The sequence below is a fragment of the Eublepharis macularius genome, chromosome 5 (assembly GCF_028583425.1).
Source record: "Eublepharis macularius isolate TG4126 chromosome 5, MPM_Emac_v1.0, whole genome shotgun sequence".
NCBI lineage: Eukaryota > Metazoa > Chordata > Lepidosauria > Squamata > Eublepharidae > Eublepharis > Eublepharis macularius.
The window spans coordinates 99,593,341-99,610,704 of record NC_072794.1 but is presented as its reverse complement, the minus strand read 5'-3'; the positions used below and the strand labels follow the sequence as shown (position 1 = coordinate 99,610,704).

Sequence of the window (17,364 nt, the reverse complement as noted above, 5' to 3'; positions counted from 1 at the left end):
TTGCTACCTGAGATCCTTTAATTGGAAATTCCAGGGATTGAATGTGGGATTGTCTGCATGAAAAGCCTGTGCTCCACCTCTGAGACACAGCCTCTCCCTAGCTGCACTCCCAGTTCCCATACTGATCAGTCCAAATAAAGGACTCTGCACTGATTCTCCCTTGCTCTCATGCTCAAAGAATTCCTCCTGCTAATTTTTGAGTCCTTGTTGAGAGTTTGAGTTTGCCTCTGCTTCCATGGAACTGCTATACCAACATTATGCTAGCCCCTGTTGAAGGGGCAAGCTTGAAGTATGTGTACAGTTCCAGCCAAATATTAATGGCAGAGAGTGAGTGGTAGGGTTTCTGCTCCTTTTTTCCAGGTGCATGTGTGAACTTGAAACTTACGGGGAGACAACAGTGCTTGGAGTGCTGTCCTGTTGCAGCCTAGCTTTGTCAGGCATAGCTATGATATCAGTACAAAGGAAGATGATCCTGGTCGTGTCAATACAAGCACTGTTGGAGAAAGTGTGATTACCAGCAGCTTTACTAGCCAGCCTTTCTGGGAGGCATTGACTTTTTTCCAACCAGATAGGCATCTGGGCATGGGTGAAGAGGAAATACTAAGTTAGCACTACCCATTAGGAGGTCCAGTAGGTTTCCAGGAGAGATTTGTAAGGCTTCATGCCCTCTCTGCATCTACTGGATTTGTCACTGCCTCTGGAGGTGCCTTTTAGGACCAAGTGTTTCATGAAGAGAACATCTGTGTCTCCAGTGCTGATGTGTTAGCTCTCCAGGTGAAGCTGATGTCCCATTAGCTCTTGCTTTGCCTGTCCTCCCTTGCTAGGGTGCAACAAGCCCCCCCCCCCCCCGCTCCTGTCCGTGGTGCTTGGCGAGGGACTCTGGGCAGTAGGCCCATTCCTTTGCACTTTCTTTCTGTTCTTGGGTTTCTGAGCTCCATGATTTTTGTATGTTTTGTTTCTTTAACTTGCTTCAAGCTGCTCATGTGCCTGCCCTCTTCAACCCCCTATGCACCTTCCCTTCCTGCCCTTACTCCTGTTTTCACTTGTAAATTCTTTCTGTATCACATAACTATATGATGTTGAGTTGCTGTTTGTATGATTTTTCTCTTCAGTTACATCTTTATTATATTTTTAGGGCCCAGGGATCATCCTGATATTGTTGATTCATTTATGCAACTCCTGGCACAGGTGTGTTTTAGTTTCTTATTCATTCACTTTCTGTTCTCTCTCTTTCTCTTTTTTAATTCAATTTAAACCTATTTTAGCTTTCTGTTGACAACGTTTTTTCCTTTTAGTTGAATATCGAGTTTCTCCATCTGTTTCCGTGGAAGTTGAAAACAAAACATTCTCCTTTTCATAGGTGTGAGTTTGCCCCTTCCTTTCCCTCAGGGGCTGTACCAAGTGATGCAAGAAGGCTTGTAGGCTGGGTTTGTCTTCAAGCCTTGTGCTGTGACCTAGCACAAGATGGAGCTGCTGCAAAGTTTCAAATGAGATTGAGAGCTAGAGCATTAGCATTCCTGGTCCTTGTGTGTCCTTGTGTGTGTTCTGAGCTCCAGCTGAATGTAGGCAGGTCCATTGTCTCTGGCCATTGGTTGGGAATGATATGGCATATTTGGATAACCTGGATTTCAACCAAAGACCTTGGAGGGCATCTGATCTAGAGTCATCTGGTAAAGGAAATAGCAAGGATGAAAGGGCAGGTGAGCCTGTGTACCTATTTGTCCTTAAAACCCTTTTTATCATGTCCTCAGGCACTGTTGTCAAGACTACCCAGTTCTCATTTCATTCAGGTTGTAAATTTTTTGTACAGCCCAGTCCTAACATTGTAATGGCGTCATTCACAGGGCAGTAATGATGAAGTATAAGCTGGACAGTGGCTGGGGGAGGGGATAGTGAAAGAGACCAAGCAGATTTAGATGTGCAGCCTCTAGACTAGAAATAAGCCACAATGCTAGGAACTGCAGAGGCAGACAGGGAAGAGAGGTGGGATGGCTCAGATTTCCTGATTATGGCAAGATGCTGTCTGTGGTGTTGGTTTATTGTTACCTAATGTGCTTTCTTTCAATATAGTATACTGTGGAAAGTATCTAAGCATTTAGCTCCCCCTTGTGGCAGTTTACATATCTAACAAACCTGGTGTGTAGTAATATTAATATGCCTCCCTCACATACCTGTTTTGTAGAGCTCAACTGAAGTTTCAGAAAAATTTGAAATTCTATGACATTTAACATTAAGATTTTGAAGATTAACATCAACATTTAAATGGCAAAATAGACATTTCAACCTGAAATGCTTGTCATAAGGTTAAGGCGTTGCTAGCTGCCAGTGGCATTTAAATGATTGGAATATTTTTCTCTCTGGGAGGGGGGTGGGGTTAGATGTAGGTGGCTGAGAAGACAATGGAGTTTTGTGAGGGAGGAGAAGCTTAGAATGAGGAAAAATATCCAATCTGAGCAGAAGATGCGAGGAGAGAGGAAATGTTTGGTCAACCACATGAGAGTTCCCACTGTAGCTCCAATTAGACAGAGAGATACTTGAGAGGCGTAGTCCTCTGGCTGCCTACATCCAGTCTGACATTCTCAAGGAGCTCCCCAAAGACCAGAAAAGGTGAGACTAAAGTAGTTGAGGCCTGATCTCCAACTTACATTGTTCCTGAGGAGAAAGTGCCTGGTATTGTGTTGGGGACAAACTGAAACTCACATGGATGGGATTTCAGTGGATTTGGAACAATCCTGTCAACATCACTTTTTATGGGATTTTCATCTCACCTACCCTAGCCCTTTTCTGTCCTAGTTAAATAACCATTTTGTTCTTTTAATTAGGATAATTTATATGAGAAAAATCTGATCAGAAAATACCTGGGTATGGGATCTGGACTGATGTAGCTGTTGTTGTCTCTTAGTATTTTTTATCCCCTGACAACAATATATGAAATCTAATGGCCTGGAGAGACTACACCCTACACCAGGAACCAATGTCATCATTGTTCTTTTCCATGCCTTCTTTTATTGAACTTGGATCCCATTGCTTACTCTCACATCTACCTCTCACAGCAAAGTTGTGCAGAAAATGTTATTACCAAGTGTCATGCTGATACCAAACAAAAACATTCATGTAATATAGTGAAAGAAATTTGCCAACAAATTCATAGAGGAGAATTTTTGAAAGCAGATTTTCTCCAACTCTCTTATGGCCTGACTGTATTTTTTAAAATTCCTACTTTTGAACCCTGTTCAAAATGTTCAGGCTACACAAGCAATTAGTCTGAAAAACATAGGTTTAACATGCAAATATCCATCATGGTCTTGTGCAATACAGAAGATATTTGACTGTTCCATCTGGAAGAACTCAAACCTTCCCCAGCAGACAACTGCAGTCTGAGCCTTTGGTATAGCCTAGTTAGTGCCAGCAATCTCAAGAGATTGTTTTTCACCAACACAGCACCATCTTAAGTGTAATCTTCTCTCAAGAGAGAGATGGCTTCCCCAGCAGTGCTGCTTGCACAGTAACATGCCAACTGCTCTCTTCCTGGCTGACTCAGCTTGTGATTTCTCAAGTTGCCTGTGATATTCACATTTTGGGGTGGCAAACAATTTTAGAAGTTTTTCCCCAGACAAATGCATGTTGGTCCCAGCCTTCCTCACAAAGAGAACAGCTCTCTCCAAAACAGTTCTAATAAGGGATCAGAGTCTTCAAGACCAGAGAGGGTGGGAAAGATCATGAAGAATTGGAGACACAAACCATTGTTTTCATGCTTGCATCATAGCTTTTTCCACAAAGATGCCATGCTATTAAAATCTCATTAGGTTCTGGTATTTTGGATGTAATGCTTCAGCCCTTAATTTTCACAAATTTCACAATAAAGTGAAAATTCTAAAACTCTTCAAACAGGTTTCATGCTGCCATACATAATCAGGCAGGGAAACCCAGATGTTCTTTTAGCATGGCAAAAGGCTATTGATGTGGCTTATCTAGCATCTAGCAATTGATTCTGCTGTCCATTCCCAAGAGGCTTGTAAGGCATCAGACCCATATATTTAATGTAATTCGACCCTAGACTTCCAGTCTTTTTAAGCCCATCTCCCTTGCTCTCTTCTAGTCATGAAGAACAGCCCACACTAAAGTACTGGTGCTCTTGAATACAATCAAAGGGTCCTAAGATGAAAATATGAAGTCACGGTGGGCTTTAGGGTCTAGATAGAACAAGGAGCCATTGGGAGAAAAATAGCTGTTTATTCATTTATTTACTGCTAAACATATATACCCCCCTTTTTTTGGCAGGCTCACAAAAACAAGGTATAAGTACAATGGACTCTAAAACATTCATTGAAGCAGTCTTGCTTTGCTTAACAGAGAGGCTTGAGGCATGTGCTATTATTGGAGCCTAGAGAGAAGATTTGAAAGGACTGGTGCCACTGCTGAGAGAGCCCTTCTCCTTGTGACCAGTAGCCTTTTTGTTAAGATGCCTGAGGCTCTTGGAACAGGGACTCAGTAGACGATCTAAGCAAATGGGAGAATTAGTGGATCATATAGGGCAAAGTCCTCATTGTGGTGTATCCTTGTCCTAAGTTCTTTATAGTTCAGGTGGTCTGGATTTGAGAAGGAAACACTTGACATTTGAGAGGTGCCCCAAAGTTTATGATGAGCTATTGAATCTCATGTGGCCCTTCTCAGGTAGTCAATTGGTCTATTGTAAGATACAAAGTCTTTGAAAGACTTGGGTTAACAGATACTTGCTGCCTATTTATCTTGTACAACTCTCGGTCCCTCTCCAGGATGACTTCAAGTTGCTGGGTGAAATAATCTCACACTCTCCAAACTCTGCCTGAGGAAAATCTCCTTATATGTGCACAGAGATAACTGAGTTCAAAGGGAACATTTTTCTCACATCATCAAACGTAGCAAATGTAGGTCAAACGGAAGGGTCAGTTTGCTTGAATGAAATTGTTGGGCAGGTAACTAAGTTGCTTGTTCATCTTCGTTCTTCTGTGCCTCCACACATGGGGACTGCGCAGGCGCAGGCCAGCCGCCGGAGAATTCTTTATCACTTCTATAGCTCTGAAGGGGCCGTTTGTCGCGCGCCTCAGTGACCGTTTTCCCGCCCAAACGGTCACATGTCTTCCCAGCAACCAACGGCCCCTTCCCTCAGTTCTCTTCTTGCCGCCGCTTGGAGAGAACGTCTGCTTCGCAGCTCCGTGCTTTAATCTTTTAGTGATTGATCTGGTGATTGTTTTGGCTTTGACTTCGGACTTCGGACTTGACTATTCTTCTAACTGATTTGGATCTTGACTGGACTCGGTAAATATACACTCGGACTGTTTTGACGACTCCTTTTGCCTGACCCTAATATGGCTTCGAAGGCCTTATTTAAGCACTGCCTTCAGTGCGACACAAAAATGGCCCAGACCGATGGCCATGATTTGTGTTTGTTTTGCCTGGGGGAGACCCACAATGTTTCAGCATGTAAAATCTGCCAGAACTTTACCCACAAGGCCCAGCAGGAGCGCAAGGCCCGCTTGAACTCCTCCTTGTGGCAGAAGGTGATGTCCGAGGGTACTCCGCTGCCTTCCCCCAAGGCTGGCCCTAGCCCCTCTGCTGGAAAGCGTTCCCGAGCGGGCTCAGTGGCATCCACAAAGTCGGCGTCAAAATCTCGGCCGACGAGTGCTGCGGCGTCGAGAGCGGCCTCTCCAGCGCAAGGGCTGATGAAATCGCCCCAAGACGCGGCTTTGGCGCATTCGGATCTGAAGAAGGCTTCGGGGTTGGAGCCGAAGAGGGCGGATCCAAGGCTGCCTGTGGAACCGACGACGGTTACGGCGCCAAGGCCCCAGCTCGCTGCCAGGAAGTTGACCCCTAGAAAGGTGTCGGATCCGAAGCCGGGCTCAAGCAAAAGGCCGGCCACCGAGAGAACTTCGGTTCCGAGGGCTAAGCGTCAGCGCTCTCGGTCACCTCGTCGAGCTTCGGCGGACGAGGTTGTGATGGTGGTTCCTCGCACGCCCTCCCTTCACTTGGACTCGCCGACTCCAGAAGAGGTGCCGGATCCGGGGGCTTTCATTGTGATCCCTAGCGATCATTCCCCTGTCGCGGATCTGAGCCCATCTGCCCACCGGAACCGACCGTCGCCAGTTCCAGCTACTCTTCCTTCTCCGACGTATTCCATTCAGAGTTGGCGCCTTTCTGAAGCGGGGAGCGTCGGTTTCAGGCACTCCATAGAGTCTCGACACCGACAGGCCTCGTACATCCCTCCGGCCTACCATTGCCAGTGGAAGGGAGCCCCTATCGGGTTCGACTACTCGGAACCGAGGCCATCCACCTCGAGGCAAGGTTGGCTGCCTCCACCCCTCCAAGGAGAAGAGTCGATACTCGGTTCCGATGAGGAGGAGGCTGAAAGTGTCGGGGACTACAGGTCGGAGCCGTGGTCGGAACCATCCCCCGACGACAACGTGGCGCCAAGTACCAGCTCCCCCTATGAGGACCTTCGGATCTATGCAGATCAGATGGCTCGCATGGCAAAGGCGCTTGAAATGGATATTTTCTCGGCCACGCCGCAGACCAAAGACAAGCTTCTGCATCGGATCTACAGAGACAACCCTGCCACAGTTGATTTCCCCATGCTGGAGGGTGTAGAGGAGATAGTGGAGAAGGTGTGGAAGGTGCCCTGTGACCAGCCAGCTACATCTAAAAGAATTGAACAGATGTATAAGATCAAACAGGGCACCTGGCAGTCGGTGAAGCACCCTCCACCCTCCTCATTGGTTGCTGAGGAGATCCAGCCTCGTCAGTCGGGTCCCTCTTCCGTACCCCCAGACAAGGAAGGCAGGAAGATCGATGCCATGGGTAGGCTCCAGTATTCCATCTCCTCCTTGGGCCTTAGGATAGCCAACTACCAGACTATCATGGCTGGCTATCAATTATACCTCTGGGAGAAGCTGGCGTCCTACGTCGGGGATTTGCCTGCTGACAAGAAGGCGGTGGTGTCCCTGCTGCAGACAGAAGCCATCTGTCTATCCATGCAGCAGATGAATGCTGGGAGCCATGCTGCCGACACTGCTGCACGTGGAATGGCTTCAGCGGTGGTCCTCAGACGCCACTCTTGGCTCAGATCGACAGCCCTCCCATTGGAAGTGAGGTCAAGGATCGGCCTGCCCTTTGAAGGGGATTCTTTGTTCTCCACGACCACTGATGAGGCCCTGAAGAAGAAGAAGGAGGACAGGCAGACTGCCCGATCGTTAGGACTGGCCCCGGCGGACAAGCCTGCTTCCAGGCCTCGATACGCTGCAAGGTACACTCAGTACCACCATCAGGGCAGATACCAGCGTCCCTATTACCAGCAGTACTCTGCCTACTCTCGGCGCCACTACACTCCTGCACAACAGCCCAGGAGGCGTAAGCCCTTCAAGCCTCAACCCCCAGCCCAGCAGAGAGATCAGCAGGGGCCTGGAAGGCAGTACTGACGGGATGATCCAGCCGCATCCTTGAACTTTTCAGACAGGCTGAAGCCTTTCCTGTTTAACTGGGAGTCAATAACATCTCATGGGTCTTAACAATCATTGATAAAGGATACGGGCTGGAGTTCTTGGAACTGCCTAGATGTAGTTCACCTCTGACGGCTGTTAATAATACTATGGCAGAGCTGGATGCAGAAATAGTGTCGCTCTTGGCCAAGGGTGCTGTAGAGGAGGTGGCCTACGACGGGTCTGAGAGAGACTTCTTCCCTCGGTTCTTCTTAGTCCCCAAGAAGGATGGAGGTTTACGCCCCATTCTAGATTTAAGGGGCCTTAATGCCTTTCTAAGGGTGACTTTCAAAATGGTCACACTGTCAGCAGTAATCACCTTGCTGAGGAAAGGGGATTGGTTTGCTGTCCTTGATTTGAAGGAGGCTTATTTTCATGTGGGGATACGAGAGGAGCACAGGAAATACCTGAGCTTCGTTTATCAGTGAAGGGTGTTCCGTTATAAAGTGCTCCCCTTTGGCCTATCCACGGCGCCACGGGTATTTACTAAGTGTGTGGCTCCTGTGGTCTCCTTCCTTCGGGAGGAGCGCTATGCCATCTTTCCCTACCTTGATGACTGGCTCATCGTGGCTGGTTCAGAGGCTAAGCTTTTGCAAGATGTAGAATTAGTACTGAGCACTTGCAAACGCTTGGGGCTTTTGGTAAATTTTGAGAAATCTAAACTGGTGCCCAGCTGTAAGGTCTCCTATATTGGGGCAATGTTAGACTCTGTAGAGGGTAAGGCACTGCTCCCCCTTGAGAGGGCTAAGTCTCTGAAGGGTCTGGTATCCATGTTTAAAAGGAACCGGTTCCAATCTGTTTGCACCATCCAGTGTTTATTGGGGCATATGGCAGCGGCCACCTTTGTGGTCCCCTTTGCTAGACTGCGTATGCGCCCGCTTCAGAATTGGTTCGTGAGGAAGTATGACGCCTTCCGTCATCCTCCGTCTCTCAAGTTGTCCATACCTAGGGCTATTCTATCCTCCCTTGACTGGTGGATGTCAGATGACAACGTTTAAGGGAACCCTGTTTGGTTACCAGCATCCTGGGGTTACAGTGACCACTGATGCGTCCCTGATAGGATGGGGTGCTTACTGTGGTGCTGCATGTGTACAAGATGTTTGGACAGAAAGGGAAAAGAACCTGCACATTAATGTACTTGAGTTAAGGGCTATTCGTTTTGCACTTGTGTCCTTTACAGCACTTCTACAAAACCGTCAGGTGTTGGTGCAGACGGACAACACGACTGCCATGTATTACCTAAACCAGCAAGGGGGCACAGCATCTATGATTCTCTGCAGAGAGGCCACACTTGTTTGGCTCTGGGCGATCCAGAATGGTGTGATGCTTCAGGCTATACACATAGCGGGATCAGACAACGTTCGGGCAGATGCCCTGAGCAGGGTGCACATGTTGGACCACGAGTGGGAATTGAGCGCAGAGTACATTGGGCCGATCTTCTGAATGTGGGGGCATCCGGACATAGATTTGTTCGCAACTTCAGCGAACACCAAGGCCCAGATATTTTGTTCAAGGGCAGGGAGCGACCCCCTCTCTATTGGGGATGCCTTCCAGTTTACGTGGACCCACAGGTTGCACTATATGTTTCCACCATTCCCACTAATACCGAGGGTGCTGGACAAATTAGAACACAACAATGCAGATTGCATTCTAGTGGCACCCTTCTGGCCGAGGCAAGTATGGTTCCCCAAACTGCTGCAGCTGTCCGATAGGACATATGTGAGTCTGCCTCCCTGGCAGGATCTCCTGCGGAACGGGAACCTGCTCCACCACGAACCCAAGAAGCTGCACCTGACTGTCTGGCGGATCCTACCCCGCCTGTAGTGTTCTCAGAGCAGGTGGAGAAGGTCTTGCTGAACGCAAGGAAGCCATCCACTAGACGAGCCTATGAGGCGAAGTGGCGTAGGTTTGAGGCTTGGGCACTTGCTAAAGAAGTGGTGCCTACCAGTAGCCCCTTGGGGCTCATATTTGAATACCTATGTCAGCTAAGGGACCAAGGGTTAAAAGTTACCTCCCTTAAGGTCCATCTTGCGGCTATTTCCACTTTTCATGATCGAGTAGACGGTAGTACAGTGTTCTCACACTGTAAATCTCGTCAGTTCCTGAAGGGGATGTTTAATCTCTACCTGCCTGTGTCCCCTCCTGTGCCTCAATGGTCCCTATCCCTGGTGCTGTCGAGGCTGATGTTGCCTCCCTTTGAGCCATTAGCCACATGCCCTTTGGACAAAAACGCTACTTTGTAGGACAATTTTGGTGGCTGTGACATCTGCCAGGAGAGTTAGTGAGTTGTCAGCACTTAGGGCTGACCCGCCCTTCCTTCTATTCCATAAGAATAGGGTGGTCCTGCGGCCATGCCTCAAGTTTCTGCCCAAGGTGGTGTCTGCCTTCCACCTGTCGCAGGATATTATGCTGCCTGCATTTTTTCCACAGCCATCTTCCAAAGGGGAAAGGGCTCTTCATACTTTAGATTTAAAAAGGGCCTTGGCTTTCTACTTAGATAGGACAAAGGACTTCTGTAATGGTCCCCACTTGTTTGTCTGTTTTGGGGCCAAGGACAAGGGTCACAGGGCATCTTCACAGACCCTGTCACGGTGGATTGTGTCGGCCATTAGTAAGGCCTATTCTCTGGCTGGGGTGGGTTGCCCACTGCAGGTCAGAGCCCATTCCACACGGTCTCAGGCAGCCTCTTCGGCACTCATCAGGGGTGTGCCGCTGGTAAATATCTGTAAGGCAGCTACGTGGTCCTCTGCTGACACATTTGTCAAGCACTATGCTATGGATGTCAATGCAGAGCAGGAGGTTTCTGTTGCCAAGGCTGTCCTTCATTCCCTTTTTTCCTAAGGGGATACTGGAGGGTTTAATTGTGATAACTGACAGTACGCATGTATATATGTGTATATGTTTATTGAACAAGTTAAATGTTACTGTACAATGGTTTATTTATTTATTTATTTCTTGGTCCTGGTACTAGGACTGGTGTTATATATAATAAAATTGAGTTGGATTTCACCCCACCTTCCTTATTGTGTGAAACTTGGTACACTCCCATGTGTGGAGGCACAGAAGAACGAAGATGAAAACAGGGTTAACATACCTGTAACTTATGTTCATCGAGTTCTTCTGTGCTGACACCCATCCCTCCCTCCTACCCCGCTGTGAATTCCAGTGCACGATAATATGATGATTATAACAATATTGATGTTTTAAAGGATTGTGGCTATGTGTATTGGATAGCGGCGGCAAGGGAGAACTGAGGGAAGGGGCCGTTGGTCGCTGGGAAGACATGTGACCGTTTGGGCGGGAAAACAGTTGCTGAGGTGCGCGACAAACGGCCCCTTCGGAGCTATAGAAGCGATAAAGAATTCTCGGCGGCTGGCCTGCGCCTGCGCAGTCCCATGTGTGTCAGCACAGAAGAACTCGATGAACATAAGTTACAGGTATGTTAACCCTGTTTTCATTAATGTAAACATATATGTTGTGGCACATGATGAGAATTTTTCTCTCTCCATACACACACACACACACCCCTCACTCTCATTTATATCCTTCCTTTCTGCCATTCCGGATAACCAAGGCAGCTAACAAAACAAGCATAATAAAAATTCACCATAAAACTAATATATACAGTGTTTCATAATTTTCCTTTCTTTGCTCTCCAAACTCTGGTTCTAAGAGTCAAACCCTCCTGGTTTGTAAAAGTCATTCCACCAATGCTTATTTTATCAGTTGTAAAACTGTGTGCCAGTATGTGAGAGGAAAAGTAGAATGCAAATTGGTTGGTGCTTTTATTGTACCAACTCTGAGTGCTTAAAATGGTCAGCACTGAGCTACAGAGGAGTTCCTGCTCTAGCAAAGATGTGTAGAAGAAAATATGGATGTGTGTGTACTTACAAATCATAGCTTTGATGTACTGACGTACAGCTGCTTTGAGATGGAGGCAGATCATGAATATGACAAAAAGATACTTTTTTAATTACAAATGTATTGTTCATCAGCATTGAGTTTCCTTTGACTTAACCAATAGTAGATCCACAGTATAGCTGCAGAAAAGGTCTATGAATTGCCCATATAGGTCTCCCTGAAGTTAATTCTGCATGCTTCAATTGCTCTGCTCTGAATGGGGGAATTATTTTCCAGTAAGATATTTAATGGGTTCCAAAAATGTGCAGGAACAGACATCTTATTTAATCCTTTATTTGGCCTTGCTACTTTTTGCCATGATGTATGGAAACTGTGTACCAGCAAAGCCTGCTTTCTGATTAATCTGCTGTGATATTTTAAAGAAATGTAAATAGATGCTCCTGAAGGATAACAGAAATGCAGAACTTTCTATAGTGAAGTGGTGGAAGAAAATACCATTAACAAAAACTGTGAAGAGACTTTTCAGAACTTATTGGCAGTTTTAAAAGTAGACTTTGAGATGCAAAAATATTATGATCCTACGAGGCAAACTTTTGAGCACAGATAAACTTTTAAGTTCAATGCTGCTTCGCTAATGCATGATGGAGAGGTACATATATTGTCTTTCCTTTTGTCTGTGCCATTGGATGACTGCAGGATTGACAGTTAGTACAGGGGAAGTGGAACTGGGTGGATGAAGGTATCACAACCATTGTTTGCAGCTGTAATTAATATCAGTAGGGTTCATTTGACAGCCACTAAGGGCAAGAGGCTTGCCATCTCTGGTGATGGTGCTTCAGTGAAAAAAAAATACTTTGTGTGGTTCCATGGAGGGAGGTTTTTGCTTGCCAATGGAATAACCATTGTATGGGAATACCATGGCAAAGCATGCCCCTTTTGAGGACTGGGAGCATAGTTGTGATTGCTGTCCATGGTTCTGAAACAAATTTAGGCTTGTAAACATCTTGTCTGTACTTGCTGTCTCTGGTGCTGAAATAAGCTAATTCCAGAATGGTAACTGTGTTAATCTATTACAGCAAAATAAAATAAAACTCCAGGGATACGTTTAAAAATTTACAGCACGAGTCAGAGCTCACTTCTTCAGATGCATATTACTCCAGTTTTGACCCATCTACATTGGCTCCCAGTTTGTTTTGATTCAATTCAAAGTGCTAGTGCTGACCTTTAAAGATTAATATGGTTTGGGGCCAGCATATTTTAAGAATTACCTGCTCCCATCCAAATCTACCCAACTATTACAGCTGTCTTCTGACGCCCTACTTTGGTTGCCCCCCCCTTTAAGATTAGACAAGAGGCAACCCAAGAGAGGACCTTTCAGTTGTGGCAGCAAAATGTAGAATTCCCTTCCTAGGGAAATTCATCTGTTCCCTTCTACCACTGACTTCTACCAGCAGGTGAAGACTTTTTTATTTGCCTGCTTTCCCTCCTTCTTGCCCTGTGTTATAGGCCTTGATAGCCCTGATTGGGCAGAAAGGTGGATTATACATTCTCTAGATAAATAACAACAAATATAGGAAGAAAGGCATTTTGCAGGTTTTTGTAAGAAAAATTACAAACAAGAAGGGGGGAAAGGGGGAGTTGGGGGCAGAGAGAGGCTTGGTGTGAATCTCTCATATAAATCTTTCAGTTATGGTTCTCTGTATAATGGACTGGAATGAGCTAGGTTGTTCCACCTAATGCAAAAGAAGCCAGAGGTTCCAGCCTCTCCGTCTCATGCAGCTCAGGTAATTACAAGTGTACTGAAGTAGGATAAACAACAACTAATCAAGGGAAAAGCAGTGTGAGGCATAAGAAAATGAACTAACATTGGTAAAGGGTTTTTTTTGTATGATATGACATTAGAAGAGCCAATTAAAATTTTCTAAAACATTCATCCTGTTGAACTGTTAAAATTGTAGTAAATAAGAAAACTCAAGTTTGTTAAAAGCAGGATGACAGATAATGTTTAATTCTAATTCAGCAACGTATATCCCCTGTATATATTCTGTATATTCTGTTTGAAGTTTTGGAGGGGGGGGGGTATTTTTTTTGTAGAACAGTGACTTTCAGATCTGCAAATTTAAACGCTCAACCTCTGTTTTCTTATTACTGCAATTAGTTATGTCAGATTTGTGTTAATTGATTTTTTTTTCACATAGAGATTGGACTGTTCAGTGTAGATTCTAGAAAGACATTGTTGACACATGATGGCATATATATCATGCTCTATCTACTATTTACATCGAACAAATAAGTCAGCTCACGCTGTAATAAATGTTACTAGTCTTCAAGATGCTGTCATGCACATCATTAGATATTAGACACAAAACCAGCCTTCAGATGTCTTTGCCTGAATGAAAATGGGCTATTCCCATTTCCTTGTGGGCTAGAAATCCTTACTTGTGAATATCTTTATTTGCAGCAAAGTAGGAATCCTGTGAGTTTGTAGCTGGAAAAATGTTTCAATTGCATGTCTCTTCAGAGGTTCCTTTTTAACTGGGGTCCTAGATGTCCTTGGCTTCAGAAGTTTCCAGCTTGTATCCTTTCCTTTTATTCCATATATGGCTTACTGTGCACCATGGCCAATGGCCAGGTAATTGCACATGCAGGTCTTGGCCAGGGGGCTGCTCTGTGGCACTTGTTTACCATTGGCTTGCCAGAGCTGTGTTTATTCTCTGTGTATGTACGTATACCTTACAGGCACTCAAACGGAAACCTGACTTGTTCCTGTGTAGCAGTCTGGATGTCAAAGCAGTGTTCCACTGTGGTGAGTAGACAGCTCCTATAAAACTCAGTTTCTTTAAGTGATCGGGCAAATCTTTCTAATCAAGTGGGGTTCTGCTCCTTAAAGTTTCAGTCAAATGCTAGAACTGGAGCAAACCCCTGTGTTTTTAATATTGAAACACACACGCGCACCCCACCCTGACAGGCTGAAATCTCTTGTTACTTAGAGAAAGAAAAGTTTCTTTTATTCCCTGCCCATGTGGAAAGTTGTGAATTGTGCTACCTAAGTCTCAACTAGTGCTGCTTTTCCTCTAGGCGTGATCTCCTTGAAATTCCCTGAAGCACCAACTGTCAAATCTGCCTGTGGCTTTTTCGTGAGTATTGTGTTTGTGGTAAATCTACCCTCTTCTAATTATGGGATTACCCTTGCCTGATAATGCAGAAGCGCTCATAGTTTCACTACAGCTGGAACAAAGTGAAGATGCACCCAGCACCAGTGAGACAGAGACTTCACCTGGGTTCCAAAAAAGATTTGTCCATCATAAATGGTCACGAGCGTGCCTTGTCTTCTGTAGTATGATTTTTTTTGGTGTGTATTTTGAGGAAGAGGTATCTTAATGTTTTCCAGTCTCCTACTTGGCACAGACGTTTCCCTGCCAAGTGACAGAAAAATAGTCAGCATCAGTTTTTCTCATACATCTTTTTTTTTTAAAAAAAACAGACTGAGCTCTTGCCACGCTGTGGGGAGATCCCACCTGTGGGTCAAGTGGTCCATGAGAATGGCAAAATGCTGCTGCAGGCTGTGCTTGAGGTAAGGAATGGGAACAGTGACTTTACAGGCAAGTTCGGGAGTAGTGATGAAATGTCATTGGTTGGTGTATTGTTCTCTTAGCTAAATAAGGTTTGCTAATTCTGCTTCCTTGCTACCAGAATTTCCTTCGGTGGCTTGCGGTCTGTTCCTGTGTATGTTTACTTGGGAGGAAGCTTCACTAAGTAGATGTGCATAGGACTGCACCTACAGAAGACACTAAAGCTCTCAATCAGTCTTGGTAGAACTAGTGAAAGGTCTGCTAGGTTGAGGCTTTTTCATGCACTGTAGTTTTCTGGAAAAGCTATCTGCATTTTCTTCATCCCTGCAGGGTGTAGGTGGCCAAGCCTCACGGAATTTGATGGATCAGTTGGCTGAGATCCTGTTTGCTCTCAACAAGCATTGCTTCAGTTACTTGAGCATCTGGATCAAGGAAGTGATGCAGCAAGATGGTTTCCCATCAGCCCGTGTCACCCCTGAGCAGAAGGAAATCTTCAGTCAGCAAATTCTTAGGTGAGTTTCTTCCTGGTGTATTTCCAGGGGGACTGTGTGAAAAGGAACTTATGAAAGGGATCCCAAGTTCCTGATTATCTCCTTAGCATCTCAAAACATGCACAAGGTCCTGTAAATGATAGCCCCTGCCATTTCACAGAGAGAGCAGCTCCTTGGTTTCTCAGTACCACTGCCCCAGATTCTCTTGCAGTGGAGAGCTAATTCTAAGCTTAGGAGCCTTAAATATTGGATAGCATTATTAAGGATTCATTAGCTCCCTAGAGCCAAGGGTCTTAAGGGTAATCTGTTTATTTCAGTCTGATATGCCACAAATGATGAGAAATGTTACTGAAACGAATTAAGGTGTTCAAGAAAGTACAAAGTATCAGGAAGCAGATTTGAGCAGGTTGCACAGAAAATAGAAATGAATGCTGTTTCTAAGCTAATTCTTAGGTTTTATCCTTGAAGTGAGATAGCTATCTTTTGTAATGCTGCTTTGATTTCCATTTTTAAAGACCCAATCTCCATGAAGCACATCATCTTCTATATGAAGAACCACAAGCCCATCTCCCCTTTTTTGTGAATTCTAGGGGTAATAACACTCTTCTTTGTGTTGATTATGTGTAGGGTTGCCATCTCCAGGTTGGGAAATTCCTGGGGATTTGAGGGTGGATCCTGAGGAAGATGGGCTTTGGGGAAAGGAGGCACTTCAGTGGGGTCTACCCTCCAGAGCACCTATTTGCTCCAGGGGAACTGAACACTGTTGTCTGGAAATCAGTTCTAATTCCCAAAGATCACCAAGCCTCACCTAGAGGTTGGCAACCCTAATTATTGTGGTTCATTTACTCCTTGGAGAACTCTGTTACCAGACCCTCCCAGTCCAGATCAGTCTTTCCATTGCCAAAAATGCCTATCTAAACATGCTCTATGTGGTCTAGCCAATAACTTCGTTGCATCATGTTATCTCACCTCCAGAGGGAGCATTCCTTTTAGAAACCTGGAAATTAAGAGTCTCTCTGTTTCAAAGCAACTCTCTATCTAGTATACCACAGGGCAGTACTGAAAAGGCTATTCGCTCTCATGGCCTCTTTTTTACACATTGATAGCCTTCTGAGTGAAGAGAAGTCAGACGTTTGTTTATTCCAGGTGTAAAGTGAAAACCATGTATCCCAGACAATAATCACTGTGTTGTCTTAAGATTATTTAATATCAAACTAATCATTCTTGAAATGATCAAATATACAAGGATCACAAAGATACAAATATACTTCCATATATCAATATATCTATCACTATCTATATATCACTATCTATATATCATCTGTGTTTTAGATGAAATTTCCCATCAGAATATATATATATGAATCAATACTATTTATTTTTTTGACCAAGTTATTCAAGGATTTGATTCTGGGTATCCATCTAAATTTGGAAAGTTACGTCTTCCAAGGATGGAACAGCAAAAACTTAGTTAAACATAGTTGGAGTTGTACATATTTTGCCAATATAAAACTAAAGCACATTCCCAGGCTTGCTTCTTTGTTCAACCAATACGTATTGTCAGGCTACAGTCTGCAACAACATCACTTCCCACTAGTGTAAGAAATAGTAAATATAGTAGTTACTGAGAATTCGATTATGCCTACGATAAGAGTTCAGTTGAGGTCTATAGAATCTGGCCTATCAAGGATGCTTCAGGACTTGATCTCAGTGTTTTAGAGCCTATGAGATATATTTAGCCACAGTTTCTGTTATCCTCTGACCGCTTTCTATTCTTGTAAACTGGGAGTGCAGCAGCACATTAAAGATGAGCAAAATTTATTCCAGATTAAGTGAGTCAGAGTTCAATTAATCAGATGTACCTGATGAAAGTTTATGCTGGAATAAATTTTGTTAGTTTTTAAGGTGCCTCTGGACTCCCCCTTTTAT

At 44.9% G+C, this 17,364-nt stretch overlaps 1 protein-coding gene across 2 annotated transcripts in view; it reads left to right on the top strand.

The window, feature by feature from the left end:
* The window catches only part of IPO13 (importin 13), a 100,795-nt gene that overhangs the window by 80,692 nt on the left and 2,739 nt on the right, over positions 1–17,364 (top strand). For both annotated transcript variants that reach the window (XM_054981037.1, XM_054981036.1), the window contains exons 15-19: positions 1,136–1,188; positions 14,112–14,178; positions 14,451–14,509; positions 14,857–14,946; positions 15,275–15,456. In XM_054981037.1, the coding sequence (XP_054837012.1) occupies positions 1,136–1,188; positions 14,112–14,178; positions 14,451–14,509; positions 14,857–14,946; positions 15,275–15,456 (451 nt within the window). The remainder of the gene's footprint in view (positions 1–1,135; positions 1,189–14,111; positions 14,179–14,450; positions 14,510–14,856; positions 14,947–15,274; positions 15,457–17,364) is intronic.